Below are 10,933 nucleotides of genomic sequence, written 5' to 3'. Positions count from 1 at the left end.
TTACTGCCATTGCCATGGTAACCGTATAGTACGGCGAGCAGCTGGGCTCAAAACTAATTCTACAACAACCTAACGCCCATTTCCTCTTCCAAAGCCGGAAGTGGTATTCTCGCAACAACAACGCATTGATTTTCTCCCACAACAATAAAAGGGAGACACAATCTTACAATTAATAAAACCCGTAGCTGAAACTCACATAAACGTCAATAAATCACCGGGTTTTAAAGAAGCACCGCAGTCAGCCATGCTGTCGGATGCAGGTCAGTGGTCATAGCATTTAGCATTTAGCCTACATGCTATAAATGTGACAGACGGACTTTGTGCTGCAGGTTTAAAGAGCTTGCTTATTTGTCGCCACATTTGCTGTGTATACTTACAATTTAATCTCATGTTTCATTCGCTTTAATCTGTTTTAGTTCAGTTCTTCAATACGATATAATGTTAAAGTCATGTTATAACAGCCTCATCAGTCATAAGGCCCAATGTGAAGTGTTCTTATGTTTACCTTTGATTTGTGTTTTATACTATCCATAGTAATTATTATTCGTGCACTGTTCATGTAAATACTTTTTGATCACCGTACATCTACAATACCTGCACTTGTATCTCCCGATATTTGCTATACTTCTATTTTAGCACATACTCTATTATAGTGACAGCTTGTTCTGTTGGTTACTACATTCAACTGCTGTGTTTTTATTATTTTTCCTATATGTTGCTTTTTTTCTCCCATTTAAGCTACTATATTTAACCTAAGTTTCATTTGATGTATCATTGTACCAAAAACACACAACAAACAAACATGTTATATAATAAATAAAAACGATAACAACATAATATTTTTCATGACATGAATTCATTGTTATAATAGTAAACATAAGCATCAAGAACAATCAAAAGAACCTTAAAATAGTATGTTTACTCTATTAAATATTTAACTTATTAAAAAGAAATGCATGAACAGTATTCAGATATTTTGTCACTTATTCAAGACTATTCTGGGAATGCCTCCGGGGCTCGGCGAGGAAAGAAGAGGAGCTCCGGGGACTCACCGGGGGACGGCCAGACCCTGCGCTCCTCTGGAAGGCAGATCAATGTCCGGGTGAAGCGTACCAACAATCCACCACCTGGACAGGTAAACGGCACCATTGATTTTTACACCCCATTTGTTTATGCCCCAGTTTTTCAGGTTGACACTCATTTGACCAATAAGTACAGTAGAACTCAAACCAAGCCAAATTGCAGGATGTTTAATCTCATTAAGGATTCACTTTCTTGTAGAGCAAAAGAAAAGCCACAGACACAGAGGAGGAAGACGACCAGTCCGAGAAGAAGTACAGAAAGTGTGAGAAGGCCGGATGCTCTGCCACATACCCAGTTTGTTTTGCAAGTGCATCTGACAGGTAAAGCGTTTCTTAGTATAATAGAAATCAGATCTTAAAGTCAAACGTTTGGAAGTCCTGAAGATTGGTTGTTTGTGGTACTTATCCATAGTCTGTCTATTCCCTACTGTCGATAGCAGTAGTTTGGACGAGCAGACTGGAATACCGACACAGAAACATAGCATTGTTCTGCTGTGGACGGGGCCAGCAGCAAAACTTATTTTAGTCACCTAAAAAAAATCTATATCAGATAAAATAAATGCTTTATTCTGAATATTTTCAATGTTTATATTGCAGTTATTTAGAATATCTTCAAAGCAACCAGAGTCCATTGACAAAAACTGCAATTTTACCTCCCAGATCACAACAGTTGGGTGATCTACCGCTGCGTTGATTGGTTAATTTGTTCCTTAAATTGTTAGAATTTGATGAATCTGACCTAACGCTTAAAAAAAACAACCCCGTCCACAGCTGTATATTGCTTTGGTCTTGTGATATTCATACTCTGTTTCAGAAAAAAAACTGACTATGAATAAGTACCCCATACAACCCCCCTTCGAAACATCCAAATTGTCCCTTTTATTTTATTTTTTAGATACAGGGTTTTGATTTGTGTCTTTGCAGGTGTGCTAAAAATGGATACACATCTCGGTGGTATCATCTGTCATGCGGGGAGCATTTTTGCAACGAATGTTTTGATCACTACTACAGAAGGTAATGTTGAAATAACAACTCCTCGCATAACATTAAAGGAACAATGAGTAGTGTTTGCTTAATGAAATGCACAAAGTAATCTCTCTTATCATCACTTATGACCAACAAGAAGTGTTAGGTGCTCAGTAATTAGCTCTGCCTGTGCCCACATCTAACAAGTCGTACTCATTGTGCCTTTAATAAACATGTTTCAGTAATTGTTGAAATGTAGTTGTTGCATTTATGCCACCTTTTTTCTTTCTCTCCTGGCAGTCACAAAGATGGCTATGAGATCTTTGCTTCCTGGAAGAAGGTGTGGACCAGTAATGGGAAAAGTGAGCCCAGTCTCAAAGCATTCATGGCAGATCAGCAGCTACCATTTTGGGTAAGCACAGGCAGCGTCCCTGGTTCCTCTTTAATAGTTTAACCTGCTTGCTCTAACTTCTCCATGTAACAAATACATTCATCTTCATTGTGATGTTTTCCTTTCAGGTTCAGTGTACCAAACCGGACTGCAGGAAGTGGCGTCAGCTGACCAAGGAGATCCAACTCACGTCTCCCCTTGCAGCATCGTACCGCTGTGGGATGAAGTTCAACAATATTAAAGTAAAGGAAAAATAATGCTCCAGCTTTTCAGAAGTGAAATACTTTAGTTTTTTTGCTGATGAATGTGTTCCTTTGCCTGCAGAGTGAGGGGCTGGACCATTGCTCCCAACCAGAGGACTTGGTAAGCTGCTGATGTGTGTTATAACTTTTGTTTTTGGATCATAAAAGTTAACACAAAAAGAATGGGTAAACTATAATTGCTTTAGGCCCCACATTTAGCTCCATCCCCTTTAATGTCATGCTGTTTATTCTCACAGAGAGTGGCCGAGGTGACGGAAAGCTGGTGGCATTCAATGTTGATTTTGCCGCCGTTGTTCAAAGAAAGCCCAGCCAGCCCGTTCCTGGCTGCCTACTACCCTGACTGTGTGGGGATGAGTCCGTCTGGCTCCCCCAGCAACATGTCACTGTCTGAGCTGAGGGCCGACCAATGCAGAGCCGTGCCGCCACAAAGTAAGTCAGTGGTTGTGAGAGGAATAGAGATTTATTATAATTTTAAATTTGTTTCGATATTAATGTTAGTATCAACAGGCTTTTTAAAAAAAATGTTCATCACTTATTCACATCCTAATATTGTAACAACATAACTTCAGTCAACCTTTCTAGAATGTACAATCTTTAATTGCAGTTTTGTTGTCATGAATTCTATTGTGCAGCTTGCTTCTGTCTAATTTAGTCCAGGAAAGCTCTGTCCTCCAATTTTCAGTTATAATTATTGAGCAATCAGTGGAATATGGGAATTTTATATATCTGGCTTTAACCTGTTACATTTTGGGTTTGTATTCTAATTAAAAACATACACAGGCTCCATAAGGATAGCATTTTTTTACATTTTGCCAAAATCCCTGCACAAAGTCCCAAAATATATGTGAACGATCTCCAGTTATCACACATTTTACCAAATATATCTTTGACTTTTGTCACACATCGAATTATTAATAGAGATAATTGAATATTTCACCAGACATTGTGTGTGCTTGGTCAGGTCAGCCTACTATTCAGAGATATTAACCTAAAGCATTTTGTATTGTGGTGTAGTGATCATGATTGTTTCCCTCAGTCCCAGGCCTGTGTCCATACTTCCAGCCATTCTACCAGCCCAATGAGTGCGGCAAGGCTCTGTGTGTGCGGCCGGATATGATGGAGCTGGATGAGCTTTACGAGTTTCCAGAGTTTTCCCGTGATCCCACCATGTATTTGGCTCTGCGTAACCTTATTCTGGCCTCCTGGCACAAGAACTGCAAGGTACATTGCAGAGAACAGTCACTCACAAATAACGCATGTTTTCACCTTTTAGGCTTTTTTTTTAAATGTCCAATTCTTAAAAATGTTAAACATTTAGCGTTTTTTCTTGTTTTTCTTCAGGAGGTGCTGACTTCTCAGAAATGTGCCCTACACATCATTGTCCGGGGGTTGGTGCGTGTGCGCTGCGTGCAGGAGATGGACCGGGTGCTCCACTTCATGACCAGGAAGGGTCTCATCAACACTGGCGTGCTGGCAGTGAAGAAGCCTCTGCTGCCTGAAAGACACTACACTGTGAGTTTGACGTTATTTCATTTTAAACTTCTTTTTTTAATGATTTATTCTGTTAAGACTTACAAGACCTCTTTATATTGTATTATTCTTGCAGAAAAATGTTATCATCATCGGTGCCGGGGCTTCAGGGCTGGCTGCAGCACGGCAGCTGCAAAACTTTGGCACTCAGGTAACTAGTTAAATCCTGTTCCACGTCTTGTCTGAGCTCCTGATTTACCCTCTCTGCTTGTTACAGTGCTGCCCCTTTACACTCTTAATCGTCATTACAGGTGGTGGTGCTTGAGGCAAGGGAGAGAATTGGAGGCCGTGTGTGGGATGACACTTCATTGGGAGTCACTGTAGGCCGCGGAGCTCAAATTGTCAACGGCTGTGTGAACAACCCCATCGCCCTGATGTGTGAACAGGTATATTTTTGCAGGAGCTCACTAGGCAGTAAAGAATTCCACATATTGTTTGTGTGTATTAAAACTTATCTTAAGTCCGAAACATACAGACGTCTTGTAACATTAGTTTACGTGACTTTTCTGTTTCTCTCCTGCTGCAGATGGGCATCAAGATGCACAAACTGGAAGAGCGGTGCGATCTCTTCCAGGAGGGGGGGCTGGTCACTGACCAGGCCATCGACAAGCGCATGGACTTCCACTTCAATGCCATCCTGGACGTGGTGTCGGAGTGGAGGAAGGACAAGTCGCAGAACCAGGACACGCCGCTGAGAGGTGCTGATCATGAGTGTTTTAATTTAATGCGTGAGGTTCCGCAAAGCAACTTTAACAAGTGGTACAAACAGCTTAACATAGTGATGTGAAGGGAGGAAGGAGCTCTATCTAATTCATGCAGTCATGTATGGCCTTACTTTTAATAATTAAATGTATTTACATATACATTTAAGCTGCCTGAATTTGACATGGTGGAGAGCAATGCAAGTCAGAAGGAGGTTATGCTAAGAACAAATTTGCCACTCAGCAGAACTGTTTCCTTAATGACAGAGGTGCATTAATAATATTGTATTTGACCTTTAGTTTTATCTCTACAGAAAAAATCAAGGAGGTGAAGAAAAACTTCCTCCAGGAGTCTGGGATTCAGTTCAGTGAGCTGGAGGAAAAGGTGCTTCAGTTTCATCTCAGCAACCTGGAGTTCGCCTGCGGAAGCACGTTGGACCAGGTGAGGAAAACTCACACACTAAACAGCTGCAAGAATTAGCAGTTTGTTTCATTAGGTTAAGTGTCAGCTATGACTATATTTTAAGATGTTTTAGTGAAAAGAATTAAAATGTATTAAATTTAATATGAAAACAATCTGGATACACAGGTCCATATTAGTATAAATAATTAAATAAAGTTGACAACAACAACACAGAAATAAATGTGATAATAACAGCATTGCATGTGTCTGTGTGTTTCAGTTTTTCTTAAGGAAAATATCCGTAATATACAAAAATAAAATGTATTGAGACCTTTTTAATTGCAGAAAGGAAACCCTGTTGATATTGTTGCATTCTGACATTTAGTTTAAATGGGTTTTGATGTTGTGTCATCAAAAGAATTGCAATAAAAATCTGTATAAAAATCTGTTTTTATTTGTAGGTATCGGCAAGATCTTGGGACCACAATGAGTTTTTTGCCCAGTTCTCAGGAGACCACACTTTACTCACAAAGGGCTACTCCGCTTTACTGCACAAACTGTCCGAGGGCCTCGACATCCGCACTAAGTGCCCGGTTGGTGATTCAGTTTCTTTGACTAAAGCAGCTACTTTTACCTTGTTTACACTGCGCTGAATATTACAGAAACACATCCCAATGTTATAAATCAAAATCAACTGTACATGTTCTTGTTCAATTCCAGGTTCAGGCCATTGAATACTCAGGTGATGTTGTCAAAGTTACCTCCTGCAATGGCTCCCAGTGGACAGCCCAGAAGGTAAAAACATCTTCATTTATGTTATAACATAGATGCATAATATATTTTCTATCGTCATTTCAAGACCTTGACAGGTTGCTAGAACTTTCATTAAAATGTAAATGAAATTGGATGAACACTTTTCAATTATAATTAACATTTGGATAATGTCCACCATGCAAACTGATTATTCCATTTTAATTACAATTCTTACTTAAATGAAGCATCTAAAAATGCAAAATTAAGTTCAAACTTGTATATTGCATTATAATTTTTACATTTGATCAGCTATGAAGCAGACTTAGTATTTGAAATCAAAATATTTATTGGATATTTAATTTTTATTTTAAGATAGAAATGTAGAGACAATCGAAATTCAAATTACATTATGGAATCTTTATTTAAATGTCGCCCCATTAATTTCTTTTACGTGGGAAGTGAAACTGTTTTTGTGGGATTACATTTTAGTTTAGTCTACCAAGAGCATCCATATTTCATTGCTGATCATCCTGTTGTAATTATCTCTTTCAGGTGCTTGTTACAGTCCCATTGACTTTGCTGCAAAAGAACATGATTCAGTTCAACCCTCCGCTCCCTGACAGGAAACTGAAAGCAATCCACAGCCTGGGAGCCGGCATCATAGAAAAGGTAATAACTGTTTTTTATGTGTATTGTAAGTACACAGAATAACAGAGATTTGCTTCTTTGTCGATGCTTAAATGTCATTTTCAAACTTCTTCCAGATCGCTCTCCAGTTCCCGTACAGGTTCTGGGACAACAGAATCCAAGGGGCGGACTACTTTGGTCACATCCCACCAAGTCCTGACAAGAGAGGCATGTTCAGTGTCTTCTATGACATGGAGCCTCAGGTTTGTTAATACTCAATTTCATTCACAAAATTTCACTCAACAACACCTGAGAGAACCTAGGATTTTATCCTGGATTGTGAATAAAACATACCCACACTAAGCTGTTTGGAATAATCAGGAATGTCCTTACATGAGTAACTTTACAAACCTTCTGTCTTGCTGTCATAGTTGAGACAAGAAAAAGCCTGATGGTTATGAGCCTAAAGCCCCAATATATAAACAACTTTATATATGTGGAATTATTTAAGAAAGTACATCCCATTTCACATGAAGACCTTGTATTTTTTCACTAAAAAAGGATGCTCACAATGAGAGATGTATCCTTATCTGTGATCAAAATAAGTTTTAGAGCTATTAAAGCTTTAGGAGATGATGATGGTTACAGGGATAATACCCTGAATTGCAATACATTTAGCCAGGATAATCAGGACAGTAACATACAGTATCTTGACATGCCTATGCTCAAAATGTGTTACAATAATAAATTCTCCTTTCAGAAATGATACATAATATACCTAGATATATTATATATATATATGTTTTCTATCCGAGGGAATGGGTGTTATCCACTGGTGTCAGACTGCAAGCCCAAATACAGTAGAAATACTTTTTTATTTTTCAATAACAGAAAGGAATATTATTGTCATCATGACAGGAACACAGAAGATACAGAAATAGAAAAGAGAGTAAATTAGATTTTGTATTATGACCTCTTGCGTTGATTACTGTGTGTGTGTGTGTGTGTGTGTGTGTGTGTGTGTGTGTGTGTGTGTGTGTGTGTGTGTGTGTGTGTGTGTGTGTGTGTGTGTGTGTGTGTGTGTGTGTGTGTGTGTGTGTGTGTGTGTGTGTGTGTGTGTGTGTGTGTGTGTGTGTGTAGGGGAAGCAGGCTGTCCTCATGTCTGTTATCACTGGTGAAGCTGTAGCTGCTGTGCGGGACATGGAGGATAAGCAGGTGGTGGATGAGTGCATGAAGGTCCTGCGGGAACTTTTCAAAGAGCAGGTAATGAAACAATGAAAATGCTACTGACGCATCGAAGTCCTTTTTTATCAAAACACTCTCAGAAACTGAACTTGGGTGCAAAATAGCTAAAGAGTTAGACTTATTCAGACATTTAAAAAGGTGCTACTCTGATGTTTAAATGGTTAAATAGGAGACATAGGCCTCTCACCTGATAGTTCCTGGGCTAGCAGAACTTTTTTTTTACCCGAAACAGCCACATTATATTAACTGGAACTAAACTCGGATCCTGATTCCTTCTGTGGAAATGCAAAAAAATAACATGTTGCATAAAAAGTATTTAAACACATCGTAGTCATATGATATACTCAATGGTGTTAAGTAACTAAGTACATTTACCAAGTACAATTTTGAGGTACTTTACTTGAGTATTTCCATTTCGATTTCACTTATTTTACTCCACTACATCAGTGTAGGGCCTTTAGTTGGTTTGAAGATAGAGATTAATAATAAACAATATAATCAACTCTTAAATGACACTTGAAGTTAGATCTGGATTAAATTCACAAGCTACCCAGCAGTAAAAAGTGATTTAAATTAGTTCAACCTTTACCAGCTTTGATAAACAAATCAATATTATAATCAAAATATATATGATTGTGAAATGGGCATCAGCATAACTTCCTTTTACTTTTGGTACTTTGAGTATATTTTGCTAATACTTCCTTAACATAAAGGAAAGTAACAGCGTATTCCTACACTCCGGTACTTCTGCTTTTGCTTAAGTAGAAGATCTGAGTACTTGTGACACCTCTGGATATACTTTCTATTAACACCAAATACAACTATTTCTGATAAACAGTATGTTTCGGAGTTACATGTGTTTTTTTCTGGGTGTCTTTCATTACTATTGCTGTTATTTACTCTCTGTCATCATTGACAGGAGGTCCCAGAGCCGGTGCATTTCTTTGTGACACATTGGACCAAAGACATGTGGTCCCAGATGTCCTACAGCTTTGTGAAGACGGGGGGGAGTGGAGAGGCCTACGACATCCTGGCTGAAGACGTGCAGGGAAAAGTCTTCTTTGCTGGAGAGGTAAGTTCACAGCAGTCTTAAAAGGTGTGGAAACTAACCCGTTTTATTTATTCCTCTATTTCTTTTAGAGAGTATTCCAAAGTATCCTGGATCTAGTTCACACTGGAACCACTATTGAGCTTAAGAGCCATAAGATCGCCCCAAAAATGATCTAATCTATAAAACTATTAAGGGCAAAATATATAGATAAGTGAATATATACCGAGGAATACAAATATACATTATTAAAAGTGTGGAAATATAAAAACAATAAGTAAAATAATTATTTCGGTATATATTCTTTCCTATATCGAAAACAAAAGCGCAATTAATTAATTAATTAATTCATTAATCTTTCTTTATTTAAAAAGGTCTCAAACTACTTAAAAAATGTAATTTTTCTTTAATTATTTGAGATTCTGATAACAGTGGACTTTTATATGTCTGGTATTTTGTAACTTTCTGGTATCTGGAGATTTTGAAACAGTTTTTAATTGTATTTTATTTTTTCTTCGTTTTTTGTGCAGGCAACCAACAGACACTTCCCTCAGACTGTGACCGGAGCGTACCTGAGTGGGGTCAGAGAAGCCAGCAAGATGGCTGCTCTGTAAACTGTCAGCCACTTAACATTCAAACACACCAGCATGGACCCTTAAAGTCAGACCGCAGTAACCTGAATAACTCTGTCATTACTCACTGTAATGGGACTTTGTCTGATCAGCAAAAAGCCGTCTCTCTCCAACAGCCGGGTCAGAAGGCTCTTTTCAGGGCCCGGTTCTACATATTTAACACAAGAGAAACCTGCTTATTTATATGAAGACTTGGTTGGAAAAACAATTGTTGGTAACTAGATAAAGAATTCATAGCAACACACAGAAAATAGTTAACCCCTGCGCAGCTCTGCCTGGGTCTGCTGGGATGGAAAGCAGGATTATGGTATATTAAATTTAAGTTTAATTAGCAATGTATGTAGCACTTAATGATGAAAAAAGTCATTTTTAAAGATTAGTGTTGCATGAAACATTGGTATACTTCAAGATTCAAGAGATTATATTTTAAACTATTTTCTTTTTATCTACCAATGTTTTAAGCAGATGTAATGAATTTTCGTTATGTGTTGTTACAATTTGAAGAAAGGTTAGACATTTAGTACTTCTGTGATAGCACTTATGATTTGAAATGACTATTTGATTTAAACAGTAAGAAAAGAAATGAATACTTCATGTGTAAGACAAGTTAAATAGTGAGTTTGATTTGAGGATGCTCCCCTCGCTGTCTCAGGGATGTGATCAAGACACCTAGCAGAAAAATAATGGAGAATGGACAATTGTGCAAATGGTTGGGAGAAAGAACACAACAAACTGCAGAAAACTAACACGCCTCATAGATCTGTTTTATTAGTTCCTGAACAATGAGGTTTGGGGTCGGGGAACAGCACAACGATATCCTCACTCTTTGATTAATATTGACTAAAGAAGCTTTAAATCTCTGTCCTCATATCTCTGTGTACACTAGTTGATCATTTCCTGTTTGTCCAGCATTACAGTGCTTGAGTATTTATCTTGTTGGTGTCTAATAAACTGAGCTATCAACTGCTGTAACGATCCCTTCACTCGTGGATGAATATTTTCCACCTTAAATCATTGGAATTATATTTATCGATTTTGTGCATGCCACAACCGCACATGTAGCTATTTGCAGTTGACTTTCTTTTCAGTTTTCCCCCTCTAACTTTGATCTTTTTTTTACTACAACATTTTAACTTCTATTTAAACTTCCATTTTAACATCATGTCTAATGTCTCATCATAATTATTTATACTTGTATACATTATAGCAAAAAGTAAATCCTCTTGCATACTTTTTTCTTGTTTCTATTATACTTATATTTTCTCAATTTTTAAAATATTAATATTCTTGAA

General features: G+C 37.8%; 1 protein-coding gene across 1 annotated transcript; it reads left to right on the top strand.

Moving 5' to 3' along the window:
• Positions 1 to 100: 100 nt before the first annotated feature.
• On the top strand, positions 101 to 10,613 carry LOC134874646 (lysine-specific histone demethylase 2). The gene is made up of 21 exons (XM_063898727.1): positions 101 to 260; positions 993 to 1,135; positions 1,282 to 1,403; positions 2,007 to 2,096; positions 2,349 to 2,460; positions 2,568 to 2,681; positions 2,764 to 2,802; positions 2,939 to 3,131; positions 3,739 to 3,923; positions 4,044 to 4,214; positions 4,309 to 4,383; positions 4,484 to 4,618; positions 4,759 to 4,930; positions 5,248 to 5,375; positions 5,798 to 5,929; positions 6,057 to 6,131; positions 6,642 to 6,758; positions 6,854 to 6,979; positions 7,857 to 7,979; positions 8,881 to 9,033; positions 9,540 to 10,613. The coding sequence occupies exons 1-21, from the start codon at positions 245 to 247 to the stop codon at positions 9,621 to 9,623; spliced, it is 2,505 nt and encodes an 834-aa protein (XP_063754797.1). The 5' UTR covers positions 101 to 244; the 3' UTR covers positions 9,624 to 10,613.
• The last annotated feature ends 320 nt before the right edge of the window (positions 10,614 to 10,933 follow it).

The sequence above is a fragment of the Eleginops maclovinus genome, chromosome 13 (assembly GCF_036324505.1).
Source record: "Eleginops maclovinus isolate JMC-PN-2008 ecotype Puerto Natales chromosome 13, JC_Emac_rtc_rv5, whole genome shotgun sequence".
Classification (NCBI taxonomy): Eukaryota; Metazoa; Chordata; class Actinopteri; order Perciformes; family Eleginopidae; genus Eleginops; species Eleginops maclovinus.
Note: the sequence above shows the minus strand (reverse complement) of the source record. Positions and strands in the feature narration are given on the sequence as shown.

Coding starts and splice junctions, on each gene's coding strand:
- LOC134874646 (XM_063898727.1), top strand. Junction 2,461..2,567: donor ATCAGCAGCTACCATTTTGG/GTAAGCACAGGC, acceptor TTTTCCTTTCAG/GTTCAGTGTACCAAACCGGA. Junction 6,759..6,853: donor GAGCCGGCATCATAGAAAAG/GTAATAACTGTT, acceptor AACTTCTTCCAG/ATCGCTCTCCAGTTCCCGTA.